The sequence below is a fragment of the Phacochoerus africanus genome, chromosome 4, assembly GCF_016906955.1.
Source record: "Phacochoerus africanus isolate WHEZ1 chromosome 4, ROS_Pafr_v1, whole genome shotgun sequence".
Lineage (NCBI taxonomy): Eukaryota > Metazoa > Chordata > Mammalia > Artiodactyla > Suidae > Phacochoerus > Phacochoerus africanus.
The window spans coordinates 57,600,471-57,619,671 of NC_062547.1; the positions used below are offsets into that span (position 1 = coordinate 57,600,471).

The 19,201-nt window shown below is 34.7% G+C and overlaps 1 protein-coding gene across 1 annotated transcript; it reads right to left on the reverse strand.

Moving 5' to 3' along the window:
- Nucleotides 1-5,600: 5,600 nt before the first annotated feature.
- On the reverse strand, nt 5,601-6,539 carry LOC125124210 (olfactory receptor 14K1-like). Its single transcript, XM_047774357.1, is given in 4 exon segments — nt 5,601-5,620; nt 5,623-5,961; nt 5,964-6,044; nt 6,047-6,539. Coding segments are annotated over 4 exon segments (933 nt in total).
- Between the last annotated feature and the right edge of the window lie 12,662 nt (nt 6,540-19,201).

Consider the following 19,201-nt stretch of genomic DNA (forward strand, 5'->3'; position numbering starts at 1 on the left):
ATAAAGAAAAAAGAATGAAAAGAAATGAGAACAGTGTAAAACCATGGGGCAACATTAAACACACCAACATTTGCATTATAGCGGTGTCAGAATGAGAAAAGAGAGAAATGGCCAGAGAAAACATATGAAGATTATAGCTAAAATTTTCCCTAACATTAGAAAAGAATCACTCACTCAAATCCAGAAAGCAAAGCAAATACCATTTAGAATCAACACAAGGAGGAACACCACAAGACACATTTTAATTAAACTGGCTAGAGTTAAACACAAAGAGAAAATAGTGAAAGCAGCTAGGTAAAAGCAAGAAATAACATAAAAGGGAAATACAATAAGGTTATCGTCTAATACCACAATGAGGCAAAGATGCCATAAATGAAGAAAATTACAGACCAATATCACTGATGAACATAAGTGCAAAAATCTTCAAAAATCCTAGCAAACCAAATATAACAGTATATCAAAAGGATCATACACCATAATCAAGTGGGATTAATCTCAGGGATGCAAGGATTTTTCAATATTCACATTTCAATCAGTATGATACACCACACTAACAAATTACACAATAAAAAATATGATAATTATAATAGATGCAGAAAAGACTTTTGAAAAAGTCCAACACCCATTTCTGACAAAATCCCTCTGGAAAGTAGGCATAGAGGGAACATACTTCAACATAATAAAGAACAAATATGACAAATCTGAAACTAAAATCATTCTCAATAATGAAAAGCTGAAACAATTCCCACAAAGAATAGGAATGAGACAAGGATGTCCATTCTTGCCACTTGTATTCAACAAAATTTTGGAAGTCCCAGCCATGTCAATCAAGAAGAAAAAGAAATAAAAGAAATCCAAATTGGAATAGAAGTAAAATATCACTATTAGTAAATGACATAGGTATAATAGGTTAGTTTATATTATACATATAAAATCCTAAGGATGCTACCAGAAAACATCAATGAATTCAGTTGTTTCAGTAAAATTAATAAACTGCAATATATTGAATTTCTATATACTAACAATGAAAGATGAAAAAGAGAAATTAGGAAAACAATTTCATTTATCATTGCATCAAAAAGAATAAAATATCTTGGAATAAACCTGCCTAAAAAGGAAATAGACCTGTCCTCTGGAAACTGTAAGGCACTGATGAAGGAAATAGAAGATTGGTACCATGCTCTTGGACTGGAAGAAGCAACATTGTCATAATGACTGTACTACCCAAGGCAATCTACAGATTCATTGCAATCCCTATCAAACTACCAATGACATTTTTCACAGAACTATAACAAAATATCTTAAAATTTGTATGGAAACACAAAATACCCTGCATAGCAAAAGGAATACTGAAAATGAAAAACAGCTGGAAAAATTAGGCTCACCGAATTCAGACTACACTACAAAGTTTCAGTCATCAAAATGGTATAGTACTGGCACAGAAGACATAAACAGTGATCAGCAGAACAGGATAGACATCCCATTAATAAACACATGCAGTTATGGTCAGTTTATTTCAAAGGATATTAGAATACACAATGAAGGAAAGAAATTCTCCTCAATGAGTGGTGCTGGGAAAACTGGACAGCTACGTGTAAAAGAATGAAATTAGAACATTTTCTAACACCATACACAAAAATAAACTCAAATGAGTGAAAGACTTAAATATAGACCATATACTATAAAACTCTGAAAAGTAAGCAGAACACACCCTGACATAAATCACAGCAATATCATTTCAGATCCACCTCTGAGTAATGAAAATTTAAAAAAAAATAAATGAGACCCAATTAAACTTAAAAGTTTTGCACAGCAAAGAAAATCATTAACAAAATGAAAAGACAACATACAAATGGGAGAGTGTAGTTGCATATGATGCAACCTGACAAGGGCTTAAGCTCCGAAATACATAAACAATTCTTACAACTCAACAATAAAAAATCAAACAACTTCCTAGAGAAATGGGCAGAAGACCTAAATAGATATTTCTCCAAAGAAGACATATGGATGGCCAAAAGGCACAAGAAAAAAATGTTCAACTTCACTAATTATTAGATAAACACAAATCAAAACTGCAATGAGGTATGATCTTACACCAGGCAGAGTGCCCCTCATCAAATAGTCTACAAATAACACATGTTGGAGAGGGTGTGGAGAAAAAGGAACCCTCCTAAACTGTTGGTAGGAAGGTAAATTGGTACAACCATTATGAAAATTGTATGGACTTTCCTCAGAAAGCTAAATATAGAACTACCATAGGTGTAGCAATCCCAACCCTGTGCATATATACAGAGAAAACTATCATTCGAAAAGATACATGCACCACTATATTCATTGCAGCACTGTTTACAATAGCCAACACATGAAATCAACAAAAATGTCCAATGATGGATAAATGAATTAAAAAGTAGTGGTATATATATACAATGAAATATTACTTACCCTTAAAAAGAACAAAATAATAACATTTGCAGAAACATGAATGCTACTAGAGAATCTCATACTAAGTGAAATGAGTCAGAAAGAGAAAGACAAATACCATATAATATTACTTATATTTGGAACCTACAATATAGCACAAATGAAGCTATCTACAAAACAGAAACAGACTCATGGACATAGAGAACAGAATTTTGGTTGCCAAGGGGAGGGGAGATGGAGTGGGATGGACTGGAGTTTCAGGTTAGTAGAGGCAACCTATTACATTTGGAATGGTTAATCAATGAGGTTCTACTGTATAGCACAAGGAATTAAACTATATCCAATCTCTTGGGATAGACCACTATGGAAGAAAATGTGAAAAGGGGAATGTATATATGTGTATGACTGGGTCACTTTGCTGTGCAGTAGAAACTGGCACAACATTGTAAACCAACTGTAATTAAAAATTTTAAATAAAAAAACAATCAAAAAATGAGCAGAAGATCTAAATAGACATTTCTTCAAAGAAGCCAAAAAAACACGTGAAAATATGCTCAACATCACTATTATTAAATAACTTTAAATCAAAACTAATATGAGGTACAGCTTCACACTGGTCTGAATGGTTATCATCAAAAAATAAATGCTGGAGATGGTGTGGAGAAAAGGTACCCCTTTTACACTCTTGCTCTGGAACGTAAATTGGTAAAACCACTATGGAAAACAATATGAAGATTCCTTTAAAAATTAAAAATTGAACTACAGTATGATCCATCAATCCCAGTTCTTCCTACTGGTAACTTGCATCTTGACTTGACGGTTCTTCCTCACTTTTCTGGCCTCTTCCCATAATAAATGTACTGTCTTGGATGTAAATTTTATTCACATGCAAACCAGTAAGTTAGTTGTTACTCTGTCATGAATCCTGGCAGAAGACAGAAGAATCTTCCACTTGTCCCCAAGTATCTTGGGGATAATGCTATGTTCCTGGATATACTGAGATTGCTAGCAAAGTGAATTTGCATTACAACTGAGAAATTCTGAGCTAAGGAACCCAAAGAACTAAGCCTGCTCTTTGTATAAAGAAGAGGAAGACTAAATTGCTTCAGACTTCAAAGTTGTTCATCATGACCCTGAGAAAAGGCCCAGGCAGCATCCCCAGGGTCTTACATTCCTGGCATACCAAGCAAGATTTGTAAGACTAATACAACTTTAAGGGTTTAAGAGTGTCTTCCAAAAGTAGATATTTTGGCTATATAATCTTATCTTGCATCTGCTTATTAGAAGACAGTTTAACACACCCAATAGTTTTACCTCATCTACAAACAAAGTGGAGAAACAAAAATCCAGAGAACCATGATTAACATTTCTTTAAAAAAAAAGTGTTTCTCAAAGAGGATGGCATTTATATAAGGAATAAATAGTTTATTAAGTAATGAAGATAAGAGAAAATGTATGTTCACAGATTTTAAAATGCCACTGGTAAAAGTTAATACTTCCAATTGATAGAGTCAAGTATGTATATATGTAAAAAATAATATAGCCTTATATTATGTGAAACGTGGTTGGCTGGTTCTAAAAATTATGTACAAATTGTATGGGAAGAGCTAAGAATTTCAGGATAAATAACAACTTGTTCTCTACAGATATGAAGAGTTATAGTAAAATTACAAAAGAAAAACACTTTGGTATTTATTCAAACATAACAGAATAAAGTACCAAAAAACATACACTGATAGATTAGACATGAATGAAAGCAAGGTAATGCAGCAAAAAAAAAAAAAAAGAGGAATGAAGAATGAAGTCAAATTGGATCTCCATATGGTTAAGAAAAAAATTTATGCCTACATAAATCCATGAACAAAAAAATAATAATTTCAGGTTGATAACTGATGTAAATTTGAATGGCAAATATAAAGTTTCATAGATGACATGATGGAATATCTTAAAATTATGGATTATTAAAATCTGTTAGTAGAACATAAAATAGTCTAATCCCAAAGAAAACATTTAGTAATTGCAGCGCATTAAATTAAAACATTTGTTCTTCAAAGACATCTTTAGGACAATTGAAAGGGTAGGCTACAAAGTACAAAAAGATACTTGAAACTCATAACCAAAAAACATTTTATTCCAAATATAAAGAGATTTCTACCAATCAATGTAGAAAAGACAATAATAGCTCACATAAGAGGTAACACTAACATTTTTAAACATATTCAATATGATTATTCTACAGGAAAATGCAAATTAAAACTACAACAAAAGTTTTTTTTTAAACCACTATTATCTGTGGGTATTACGGAAGGACTAAACAGTGTTATGCTAAGTGAAATATGTCAGACAGAGAAGACAAACATGATTTCATTTATATGTGGAATCCAAAAACAATAGCAACAACAAAATAAACTATACAGAATATAGATTGATAGTTTCCCAAAGAGTAGTGGGGTGGGCTAGTCAGGTAAACATGGTCAAAAGATACAGACTTCCATTTATAAAATAATAAATCCTGGTGTATGGCATGATGACTATAGTCAGTAATGTGGTAGTGTGTATTTAAGTTGCTAACAGAGTAGATCTTAAAATTTTTTATCTCAAGAGAAAAAATATACAGCTATGTATTGTAATGGGTGTTAACCAGACTTGTGATTATTTTGCAACATACACTAATATAAAATAATTATGCTGTGCTTGAAACTAATATAATGTCACATGTTAATTATATCTCAGTTTTTAAAGACCAATATACATTTGTGAAAGGAGTATCAGTATCCTTTTTTGCCCCAGAATTCTCTAATAGAAATAATTGCAAACAGCTTTTTAATGACAGAAAAAAAGTCTGGGAGTTCCCATGGTGGCTCAGTGGTTAATGAATCCAACTAGGAACCATGAGACTGAGGGTTCAATCCCTGGCCTTGCTCAGTGGGTTGAGGAACTGGCATAGCCATGAGCTATGGTGTAGGTTGCAGACGCGGCTCGGATCCTATGTTGCTGTGGCTCTGGTGTAGGCCGGTGGCTACAGTTCCGATTCGACCCCTAGCCTGGGAAACTCCATATGTCACAGAAGCGGCCCTAGAAATGGCAAAAAGACATAAATAAATAAATAAATAAATGAATGAATAAATAAATAAATAACATAAAACAAAATTTTAAAAAATCCTACTTTCTAATTTTAGTCATCTTTTCATTATTCCACGCTTTTAACTTTCCACAGTAGTCTACCTAGAGCTGATTTAATGTCCTTGTTCCTCAGACAGTATATAACAGGATTCAAGGTTGGGGGTACCACAGAATAGAACACAGACACTAGCAAGTCTACAAGAGAAGTTTCATTGGATGCTGGCTTTAAGTAAGCAACAGCACCTGTTAGAAGGAATACACTCACAACAATGAGGTGGGGCATACAGGTGGAAAAGGCTTTATATTGGTTTGCTCTGTTTGGGATTTTTAACACAGTGGAGAAAATACACATATAGGAGACCACAATGCAAACTAAACATAAAAATGCACAACAGACCCCAGTAGCCACACTAATGTAAGAGTTGTGTGTTCTTGAGAACAAGTGAGCTTGAATAGGGCAGGAACGTCACAAAAGAATTGATGTATCTTATTAGACCCACAAAATTCAGAGAGAATGTCCCAATTGAGTACAAGATTCCCAAGGCCCCTCCATTGAACCAGGACACAGTCATAAACCAAACACAAGCCCCTTTGCTCATGACAGCCTCATAGTGCAGAGGGCGGCAGATGGCAACATAGCGGTCATAGGACATCACAGTCAGGATACCAATCTCTGATCCAGTCATTAGTACTACCAGAAAGAGCTGTGACACACATCCAAAGAAAGAGATGGAATCAGTGATGGTGATGTAGTTGAGGATAAATTTGGGGACTGTGGCAGAAATAAGACACAGATCTAAAAATGACAAATGTCTAAGGAAAAAGTACATTGATGTGTGGAGGTACTGGTCAAGAATTGTGAGGAAGATGATAATTAAATTCTCCAACATGGCCATTAGGTAGATCAGTGAGAAGAGCACAGCATACAACTTCAACAGTGTCTGGCTTTCAGTAAATATCACCAGCACGAATTCCAATATCAGTGTTTGATTCATTATATTTTAGAAGTATAAGCCATCTATTGAATAAAGAAAAAAATATATTAATGTAAAAAACAAAATGCCATTTGCATCTTTATTTTTGAAGTATATGTACATTACATTTACATATGTACTTTAAAAATGAAATTTAAAAATACCAAGATATTCACATTTATGGTTGACTTAGGTATAAATCATTATATCGGTAATATAGTCCAATATAATTGAATTTAAATTTATTGTGTAAGGAGAAAAGAACTCCACTTCCCTCTTGAATTATTTTTGACTAAGTTTATTTCTAATGTGAATTTAAAAGTTATCCATGTAATTAAACTGAATAGAGTGAACATTTATATGAATAAATATTATACTGGTTGATGTAATTTTGGTGTGAATTAGAAGTCATGGGTGATATTTCTGCTGGTTGAATACTGCAATCTGTTTAAGTAATCATTATTATTAAGTGATGCTAGAATTTATTATCCATTTTCCATTCAAGAACACTAAGTTTGTATCTCATTTTAAAAATTATTATTTGGTGAAAATACAAATATAGTGTTTTTTTCCCTTTAGTGAAAATAGCTAGGATAGGCACAAAGAAATTAGAAAGCTACTCTGGTAATCTTGACAATAGGTTGACAAATATATGGTGCTATTATTTTATAAAAAGAAAACAACCTAAAACTATAATCCAGTATTTAGACTACTATATCAGGAAGTATTTAATTAATAGCAAGAACCAAGAAACATTAGAAATGCTGACGGCATTTAATGAAAAATGCAGACTGTTTTCCTATCTTAAAGATGCATATGGTTTTATCATCTACTTTACTCATACCCTCTAATTTGGGGGAGGGTGCTCTGGTCACATTTTCTTCTCTCAGATTATTCATATCTTTAGAAACTCTTTCTGATTTTACTTTAGCATCACTTCATTTACAATATCTTCACTTCCCATAGTCTTTTTCTCCTGCATTATTTGTGTGCATTATTTAATTAAACACTCTAATTTAAGAAAAAATAATACTCCTGTAATTTGCACTGTGGCTCAGCAGGTTAAGAACCAACATAATTTCCATAAGGGTTCTATCCTTTGCGTAGCTCAGTGGGTTAAGGATTCAGTGTTGTCACAAACTGTGGCATAGGTCACAGATGTAGCTGGGATCTGGTGTTGCTGTGGTATAAGCCTGCAGCTGCAGCTCTGATTTGACTCTCACCCTGGGAACTTCCATATGCCACTGGTGTGGCCAAAAAACAAACAAACAAAAAACTTCCTTAACCTCTGTGGGCGAAACTCAGCTTTTCATAAACAAGGCTCAAGTTGAGTACTAATTGCAGAAACAGTGAGAGCTCTTTCTTTACCCTTGAAATTTCATAATCAGGCTTTTCCTTTTCTCAGATGTCTGATGAATCCCTGGTCCTGCACCCATCTCTGCTGCATTATTGCTTATCTTCCTAACCATTCTATTTACATGCCTTGTTGCTATGCCACAGTGTTTCTTTTAAAAGCCAAAAGCTAGTGGGAATTTGTAATCATCATCTCACTAAGAATCATCTACTTACAGAAAGTCTTTCAGTTTAATTTCAGTGCCTTCATTATGTGGGTGCTCCAGGGCCAACACAGTGTTTTTGCAACTAAAACAAAAGCAGAAAATATTCATTCTCTCTGTGACACTGAATCAGATTCAAGGTACTTTTGTGCTTATTTTGAGGTTCCTTCTCTTCACATGAAAAATTAGACTATCTTTACATTGAATTTTTTATGTTATTCCTGCACACTTCAATGTAATGGATTCTCAATATTTGGCAAATTCCATTTTGTTGATCTCTTATTAATCTTTAATTTCAAGAAGTGCAAACTAAAACATGTGCACATGCAGTTTTTTTCAAAATGAAATATATTTTTTATTACTAAGGCCAACATTTATTTTAACACACTAGTTTCACAATCAGAAATACTTAGTAATGTTTTTCATAATATATGAAAATTATTAACATTTTTAGCATGAAATCTCCCTACAGTTTCATATTATGATTCTATCTGGAGTAGGTTAATTTTACAAAACTTTATTTTTGATTTATATCTTACAGTAAAATTGATTTGGTGATTAATTCTAAATAATGTACTAATGAGAGAATAAATAATTATATTTTAATGTACAAGTATGTTCCTACAAATATCAAAGTATTTAATATATCTAACAGACAACATTAAAGTTTCTCTTACTTCCATGCACTTCATTTATTTTTTGGATGTACCTGTGACATACAGAAGCTTCTGGGCCAGGGATCAAGCTTGCACCATGGCAAAGACCCAAACCACAGGAGTGACAATGCCAGATCCAAAACACTCTGATCCATCAGAGAACTCCTTCCATGTACTTTAGACATGGAAATCCCTCTCTACACAGATCACTAATAAAAATAAGATTTTATTTTATTGAATATTTGATGTTACATTTTATTTTCAAAGGTATTTCGTTAGTAACAGAAAATTGAATAAATAACAGAGAAAAGATGTCATAGAAGAAATAGATGTTAGATTTATTTTAGTTTTAATTAAAAGAAGAAATAAGTAGTATAAAAGAGAGAGGATGAAAGGCAATAAGAAAGTGAACTAGAATATGATTTGATTTTAGGAAGTTAAACACAATAAGAAGATAAAGAACCAACCAGGACATCTAGGACACCAGTCAAATGCATATACATAACACACCCCCACAAACAACACAGACATCATACACAATGCATACAAATATGTACACCATATATACCATGCCACAAACACACACACCTCAACATAAAAGCTCACATCACTTTGCAGGAGGTGTGTTTTGTAAATTAGTCTAGAGTTTTACAGACATCGAGAAAAGTCATTATTTCATATAGTGACATGTTCATATATCTTCTATATCCAGTTATTCTCCAAGGATGAGTTCCTATCTCCAGCATCTTATGAATAAAGATGTATGTAATTATATGACATATGGATAATCTGAAGAGGCACCACCAGAACTTTAGCCAAAATTTTAGAGATGAGAGGAAAAGGCAGAGGGTGATAAAGTATACATATGAAGAAAAATATATGAGAGAAGATTATCAAGTATAAGTGGTTACAGAGGTTAATAAATAGAGAGAATTTCAAGTAAAATGAGCTAAGAAACAGCATCATGTTCATCAGAAATTATTCTGAAGAGACTAAGAACCTAATCTTAACTTTGTATATGAGAATAGCATTGGTGAACTCTAAGGAAAAAAAAATACAGTGGCAAGATCAAAAACTCAGTGAAATGAAATTAAGAGATGACTAAATACAAGTATATTCTCTCCATATGTTCTCAATCAAAATCTGAGGCAAAGATATAGTCACGTATTATGCAGAGCAGTGATGTATTATAATTGTTTTCCTTACAAACTACTTCATAAATTCAAGGTTCCATGTAGAAATTAAGAATTGTAAAGTAAAGAGAGTAAAGAAAGTAAAATTAAGAGAAAGAGGGAAAAGAAGATGTGTGATTAGGAAGGAGATAGATAGAGCAGCAGATTATTTTGAGAGAATAAAGAATGTTGCAGGGTATAGAAAACTTGATAAGGGAGTTCCCATCATGGTGCAGTGGTTAACGAATCCAACTAGGAACCATGAGGTTGAGAGTTCGATCCCTGCCCTTGCTCAGTGGGTTAAGGATCTGGCGTTGCAGTGAGCTGTGGTGTAGGTTGCAGACGTGGCTTGGATCCTGCACTGCTATGGCTTTGGTGTAGGCCGGTGGCCACAGCTCCGATTGGACCCCTAGCCTGGGAACCTCCATATGCTGCAGGCAAAAGGACCCCCCCAAAAAAAGAAAAAAAAAAAGAAAACTTGATAGGGAAAAAAAGCAATTTTCTATATAGAACAGATAGGGAAGAATACAAAAGTTTCCTCTTGGACATGAAAAGACCATTTAATATACTTTCACTTTGTTTTTGTTTGTATCTATATACTAAGAGGGTTAGCAAGGATGGCAGAATTTTCCACAATGAACTCAAATATTTCTCATCTTCACAGGCTTTCCAGCCATTCCAGTACAGGTAATTTTCTGCAGGGTAAAACATCTTATTGCTTCGGCTTCAAAAATCATGAAAAAAAATGTCAATTTTCATGTAATTTTGTAAATTTTGGCTGTTAATGAAAACTTTCAAGACATTATTGAGCAGCCTAACCCAAAAGGTGTAACAGCATGAGTTAGGCTGGGTACATCAAGCTCAAGGAGTGTGTAATTTTATATTTAACCCATTAGGGAATGGAAAACTTGACACATTGTCCTGAGAGCTTGTTTCAAAGTAGTAAACCATCCATCACAGTTTTTGCTCAATCAATTTCTGTGCTTCAGGGATGGCCAGAATAAATCAATCAGAAAATATTCTCTTGTGCTCCTCTCATTATCAAAGTCTTTGTCTTTGATAATAGATTTTCACCCTTCAGGTTTATTTTTGTTTGAATTACATGAAATAAGTGAAAATCCTGTGTTCTTTGCGGTACAGTTAACATTGATAATAATAAAGATTTGATCTGTTATGTTGATACATTTGACATACGTTCTGATACAGCAATTCTACACAATTGAAAAAATTTATTAGCTGTGTACCAACTGACCTTACAAAATTTGTACAATGTTTGTGGTGCATGAATCAGCCTAAAATGAAAATGTTTAAGGTAGTACTACAAATTAAGTAATGCCAGTTTTTATATTTCTGGACTATTTCAATGTTACATTAACAACAAATCTGTCACATTGGCAGAAGTGGGAGGTAGAGGATGGAAAGAATGAAAAAGAAAAGAAAGTAGAAATGTCGTATTGCATTTTTACAGTCCTGAAAATGTTTTTCATTATAAAGTAGATCAGTGTGAATAACATTTATAGAAAAACACTGATGAGAATGCATTCCAAAATATTTTTAGATTTCAAAATAATTTCAGTGGGGGAAAAAGTAAAACTGAAAAACTAAAAAACTGGGGAATTCTCTTCTGCATAATTTTTGTTTAAAATGAAGCACTTGAGTTCCCATTGTGGCTCAATGGGTTACTCAACTCAATGGGTTACTCAACTTGTATCCATAAGAATGCAGGTTCCATCCCTGGTTTCTCTCAGTAGGTTAAGGTTCAGGCATTTTCATGAGCTCTGGTGTAGGTTTCAGATGTGGCTTTGATCCCAACATTGATGTGGCTGTGGTGTAGTCTGACAGCTGCAACTCAGATTCTAATTTTAGCCTAAAACTTCCATATGTCACAGGTGTGGCCCTAAAAATAAAATAACATACTGACTTCAAGTCATAGAAAAAGCCAGAACATTGCAAATTGTCTTCCCATTTCCCTCCAGATTCCTCGTTCAGGTCCCTAACATGACATTCAAATTCACAGTGATTTTGATTGAGCTTCTCTCTCCTGTACATACCAGTATTTGTTCTCTTTGTGCAGTCTCCAGATTCTAGTTGAAAAAAAGTGTTTTTGATGTCCTACATCTCAGACAATTCCTTCTCTAAGGAGAAACAAAGCTTTTAGAGCAGTTACAAATGGATCTTCATAGATTACATGGGGTTCTCCCAGGAGGTTAAACTTTTAGCTGTGCTTAGATTCTAAAACCTTGGAGACCCTGGCTAAGACCTATTTCAGATATGAGAGCTGATGCCACTGTCCTTTTGTCTAGTGAGACAAAAGAGAAGCTTTCTCTGGGTCTCATTAAATTTAACTCTCCAGCTACCCTTCAATTATTTCTTATGTATGTTAAACTGTATGTAACAGTTTAAATTTAGTGTGTATCCACTAATCTTTAAAATAAATCTAGTAATCTCAGTTCAGTTTCAATAGAAAGGAACACTAAGAAACAATCCTCTAATTTGGGGATTAGTAACATACCTTTTGTTTAAATTGTTAAGACATCAAATGTCTCATTGATATTTCCTTTATTGTCTCCCTGGATTCAAACCAGACTTCATTGAAGATAACTACCCTTCAGACACTCATTAATGGCTGGATACGTTAAAGTAGAAATGTCCCAAGAGTTCTTAATTCTGGACATCTGTAGCAGTTTTCAAGTGATGTCAATGAGCATATGAGTCACAGTCACTCTTGGATACAGCATAGTAATGAATATCAACAGGGTCTTCTCCTTTGTTGGGATAAAGTTAAATCAATTTTCAGAGACTAAGCATGTACTGTTATCCTCACCTTTAGAATAGCCATAAATTTATCTCCCCTTTTTCTTAGTTTTACTCCACATTGTTATCATTCTAGGAGTTATGGATAATACACCCTCAATCTTGCTTATATCTTTCTTCTATCATCTAGCAAGCTCTAGTTGACACATTCATATTTATCATGTAGTCATTGTTGTTTAGATTTTACTTTAACCTCATCATTTACTTTTCGGTGGGGGCCTTTTTTATTTTTTTTATTTTTATTTCACCTATAATTTTTTTTTCTACTGTACAGCATGGTCATCCAGTTACACATACATGTACACATTCTTATTTCTCACATTATCATGCTCCATCATAAGTGACTAAACATAGTTCCTAGTGCTACATAGCAGGATCACATTGCTAATCCATTCCAAAGGCAAGAGTTTGTATCTATTTACCCCAAGCTCCCCATCCACACCTTCCCCTTGGCAAACACAAGTCTATTCTCCAAGTCCATGATTTTTTTCCTTTGGAAATGTTCATCTGTGACATATTAGATTCCAGATGTGAGTGATATCATATGGTATTTGTCTTTCTCTTTCTTACTTCCCTCAGGATGAGAATCTCTAGTTCCATCCATGTTGCTGCAAATGGCATTAGATTGTTCTTTTTTATGGATGAGCAGTATTCCATTGTATATCTATGCAACATCTTCCTAATGCAATCATCTGTCAGTGGATGTTTGGGTTGTTTCCATGTCTTGGCTATTGTGAATAGAGCTGCAATGAACATGCAGATGCATGTGTCTTTTTCAAGGAAAGTTTTTTTTTTTTTTTCTGGATATACGTTCAAGAGTGGGATTGCTGGGTCATGTGGTAGTTCTGTGTATAGATTTTTTAGGTACTTCCATATGGTTCTCCATAGTGGTGGGACGAGATTACATTCCCACAAACCGTGCAGGAGGGTTCCCTTTTCTCCAGACCCCCTCCAGCATTTGTTATTTGTGGACTTCCTAATGATGGCCATTCTGACTGGTGTGAGGTGGTTTCTCCTGGTAGTTTTGATTTGCATTTCTCTAATCATCAGGAATTTTGAGCATTGTTTCAAGTGCTTATTGGCCATCTGCACATCTTCCTTGGAAAAATATCTATTCAGGTCTTTTGCTAATTTTTCCACTGGGTGATTGGCTTTTTTGCTGTTGAGTTGTATAAGTTGCTTGTATGTTCTAGAGATTAAGCCCTTGTCAGTTGTATTCTTTGAAACTATTTTCTCCCATTCTGTAAGTTCTCTTTTTGTCTTTTTGTTTTCTTTTGGGTTTCCTTTGCTGTGAAAAATCCTGTCAGTTTGATTAGGTCCCATTTGTTTCTCTTTGCTCCTATTTCTGTTGCTTTGGGAGACTGACTTGAGAAAGCATTCATATGGTTAATATCAGAAAATATTTTGCCTATGTTATCTTCCAGGAGTTTGATGGCGTCTTGTCTTATATGTAAGTCTTTCAGCCATTTTGAGTTTATTTTCTTGCATGGTGTGAGGGTGTGTTCTAGCTTCATTGATTTGCTTGCAGCTATCTGGGTTTCTCAGCAATTATTGCTGAAAGGATGGTCCTTTTCCCATTTTATGTTCTTGCCTCCCTTGTCAAAGATTAATTGACCACAGGTGTCAGGGTTTATTTCTGGGTTCTCTAGTCTGTTCCATTGGTCTGTGTGTCTGTTTTGGTACCAGTACCACACTGCCTTGATGACTGTGGCTTTGTAATATTGCCTGAAGTCTGGGAGATTTATGCCTCCTGCTTGGTTTTTGTTCCTCAGGATTGCATTGGCAATTCTGGGTCTTTTGTGGTTCCATATAAATGTTTGGATAGTTTGTTCTAGTTCTGTGAAAAATGTCCTGGGTAATTTGATAGGGATTGCATTGAATCTGTAGATTGCTTTGGGTAGTATGGGCATTTTTACAATATTAATGTTTCCAACCCAGGAGTGTGGAATATCTTTCCATTTCCTTACATCTTCTTTAATTTCCTTCATTAATGTTTTATAGTTCTCAGCATATAAGTCCTCTACCTCCTTGATCAGGTGCATACCCAGGTATTTGACTTTGTGAGGTGCAATTTTAAAAGGTACTGTGTTTTTGCATTCCTTTTCTAACATTTCATTGTTAGTATACAGAAGTGTGACTGATTTCTGAATGTTAATCCTATACCCTGCTCATTTGCTGAATTTGTTGATCCATTCAAGCAGTTTTTGGGTTGAGTCCTTAGGGTTTTCTATATATAGTATCATGTCATCTGCATACAGTGACAGTTTTATCTCTTCTCTTCCAATTTGGATGCCTTTTATTCCTTTTATTTGTCTGATTGCTGTGGCTAGGACTTCCAGTACTCTTTTGAATAACAGTGGTGAGATTGGGCATCCCTATCTTGTTCCATATTTTAGTGAGAAGGCTTTCACTTTTTTTCCATTGTTTATTATATTTGCTATGGTTTTGTCATAAATGACTTTGACTATGTTAAGTTCTGGTCCCTCTATACCCACTTTGGTAAGGTTTTTGTTCATGAATGGATGTTGGACTTTGTCAAATGCTTTTTCTGCATCTATTGAGATGATCATGTGGTTTTTGACTTCTCTTAATTTGGTTTATGACATTACAATAGCAATAAATACATATTTATCAAAAATCACCTTAAATACAATGGACTGAATGCTCCAATCAAAAGGCACAGAGTGGCAGATTGGATAATAAACCAAAACCCTTCTATCTGCTACCTACAAGAAATCCCCCTCAGGGCAAAGGACACATATAGATTGAAAGTGAGGGGGTGGGAAAAGATATTTCATGCCAATGGACAAGATAGGAAAGCAGCAGTTGCAATCCTCATATCAGACAAAATAGACTTTAAAATGAAGGCCATAAAGAAAGACAAAGAAGGAACTATTTAGTGGTTAAAGGATCCATTCAAGAAGAGTATATTACAATCATCAATACATATATTTCCCTAATATAGGAGTATCCAGATACATAAAACAAATATTAACAGATATTAAAGGAGAAATTGATGGGAATACTATCATCATAGGAGACTTTAACAACCCACTCACATCAATGGACAGATCCTCTATACAGAAAATCAATAAGGCAACAGAAATCCTAAGGACACAATAGAAATGCTAGACTTAATCAAAAATTTCAGTACCTTGCATCCAAAAAAATCAGAATACACATTCTTTTCTAGTGCACACGGAACATTCTCAAGAATTGATCACATACTGGGACACAAATTTAAGAGTATAGAAATTATTTTGGGTATATTCTCTGACTACAATGTCATGAAACTAGTAATCAACAACAGGAAAAGAAGTGAGAAAAAACTGACTACATGGAGACCAAAACACATGCTACTGAAAACCAGTGGGTCAATGAGGAAATCAAGAAGGAAATAAAAAAAATACCTTGAGACACATGGTAATGAAGACACAACCTCTCAAAATATATGGGATGTTGCAAAAGCAGGGCTCAGACAGAAATTCATAGCAATACAGGCCTTCCTCAAAAAAGAAGAAAAATCTCAAATTGACAACTTAGCCCACCATCTAAGTGAATTAGAAAAAGAAGAACAAGCAAAACCCAAAGTCAACAGAAGGAAGGAAATAATAAAGATCAAGAGGAAGTCAATAAAATAGAGATTCAAATACAATAGACAAATCAATCAAACCTAGAGCTGGTTCTTTGAAAAGGTGAACAGAATTGACAAACCTCTGACTAGACTCACCAAGAAGAGGAGAGAAAGAACCCAAATAAACAAAATTAGAAATGAAAAAGGAAAAGTCACAATGGAAACTGCAGAAGTACAAAAAAATGTATAAGAATTCTATGAACAATTATGTGCCAACAAATTTGACAATCTGGAAGAAATGGACAACTTTATTGAGACTTAGAGCCTGCCAAAACTGAATCAAGAAGAAATAGTTCAACTGAACAGACTGATCACTAAAAATGGAATTTAATATGTCATAAAACATTCCCTACAAATAAAAGTCCAAGACCAGATGGCTTCATAGGAGAATTCTACCAAACAAACATACAAAGAGAAACTTATACCTGTCCTCCTTAAACTTTTTCAAAATTTGAAGAAGAAGGATCATTCCCAAAGGCAATCCATGATGCCACCATTACCCTAATTCCAAAACCAAACAAACATACCACCAAAACAGAAAACTATGGGCCAATATCTTTGATGAATATAGACATAAATATTCTCAGTGGAATTTTAGCCAACAGAATCCAACAACATATCAAAAAAATCATACACCATAACCAGGTGGGTTTCATCCCTGGTGCCCAAGGATGGTTCAACATATGCAAATCAATTAACACAATTTATTTAAAAAATTTCCTTTTTATTTTCTTTGTTTTTCAGTTGTTCTATAGCTTGCTATTTAATGCCCACAAATTTGAGAATTTTCTAAATTTCCTCTTTACAATTTATTTTATAGATCTGGAGCAATAAACAATTATTCTCTACCACTTCTATTTAGCATCATATTGAATATTCTAACTTGTGAATTGAAGTAAGAACATTTTTATAAAACACTGAAAATAAAGAAGTAGAACTTTCTATTTACAAACAAAATATGTACATAAAAATCATTAAAAAATCTACCAAAATATGCAACTTCTATTTATATTAGTTTAAGTTATTACATAGTAAAAGTAAAATGTTTTTACTAGTATGATACAAATAGAAATGGCAACCAAAATTAATATCATTTATATGATGCTGTATATTGAATTGTGTCTTCTAAAATTTTATTCATTGAAATCCCCAGAATATCAAAATATGACTGTATTTAGAGATAGGAACTTCAAGATAAAATTAGATCCAAATATTTGTCATTAGGGTGGGTCTAATTCAATTGGGATGCTATTTTTATAAGAATAGGAGATTAGGACATACAGAGCAACATCAAGATCATTTATAAATAGAGGGATGACCATTTTAAGATTCATCAAGATGGTAGCCATATGAAGTCTAGGAGAGAGAACTCAGAAGAAAGCAACCCTGTACACACTGGTATCTTGGACTTGCAGCTTCCAGAACTATGAGAAAATAAATTTATGTTGTTTACATTGCCCAGTCCTTGGTATTTTCTTATTACAGTGGTAGAAAACGAATACAGAATCAGATAATAAAATGAACAATTTAGTCATGAATTTAACAAAATATTTTCCTGATGACCTGTGTACTGAAATTGTAAACATTATTGAGAAAAATAATTTAGAATGATTTCCAAAAAGGAGAAACATACTACCTTTATTGCTGACTGTATTCAATATTATTTACATGACAATGTTCTCTACATTGATCTAGATTTAAATTCAATCAAAATTCTTCCAAATAACTTTAAAAATGAAGAGCTGATTAAGAAGTTCATATGATGATGTTCCATGGGGATGACTGCTTTATGATTTTTACTATTGTCAACATGATATCAGAAAATGATGATGATAGGGGTAGCAATATGGTGGAGGAGTAAAAGGTCACACACACCTTCTCCCACAAACACATAAAAAAAAAATCTACATGTAAAACTACTCACACAGAACATCAACTGAATCCTGGCAGAATAACTTAAGCCTTCAAAAAGGGCAAAAAACTCTTGACATAACTGGATAGAACAAAAGAAAAAAAGAGACAGAAAAGGAATCAGGATGGGACTAGTATTCCTGAGAGGGAGCTGTGAAGGGGAAAAGGAACCCAACTCCTGAGAAGCCACCTGACAAAAGATCAGCTGAGTATGGCAAAACCTCAAAGTCGCCAAGAAAAGCACAGCAGCTGGACTGACATGAGCAAAGCAAGAGTGAGAGCCACATGGACCATCTGAACCACCAGACATCACAGACTGAGACGCTTGGGCAGGGGCTGGGTGCTGAGACTCAGGCTCCAGAGGTCAGTCCTGGGATGAGGACTGGGGCTGACATGAGGGGCTAAGGAGCAGTACACCATGGGCTAAGGAAGGGAATGCCATGGCAAAGGGAACCCAGGAGAAGGTCCAGACCTGCAAAAGAGGCAAGGCACCATTGTTGGGGAAGGGAAAGGAGGAAGGGGGCACCATAGGAAACTCCTTGCACCAGAGCATGTGCAGGACCTCAGGCCTAGAGGGCAGGCCAGCTCTACAGAGGCTATGGGTAGTGTGGAGCAAGTGGAAGATTAGGTGCTTCTTGTGCAGGCTGCCTATTGTATGGGACAAGGGCATAAGCGGGCTAAGTGTGATGTGCTGCCTCTTGCAGTATCTACAAGTGGCAGGGACAGACTGTGGTGGTCATCTCAGAGGCCAGAGGGAGGCATGGCTTGCCATCACTGGGGGCCTGGGAGTGGGCTCCACCTGCAAACCCAGTCACCTCAGGGTTTGGCAAAAAAGAAAAAAACAGGGCACTGCAACCAAGCACCACAGACTGTTGCACTCTCTCCCCTGGGAACACACCCACCCTGAAGCTGCCACTGCCAAATACTCTGGGTGGTGGCC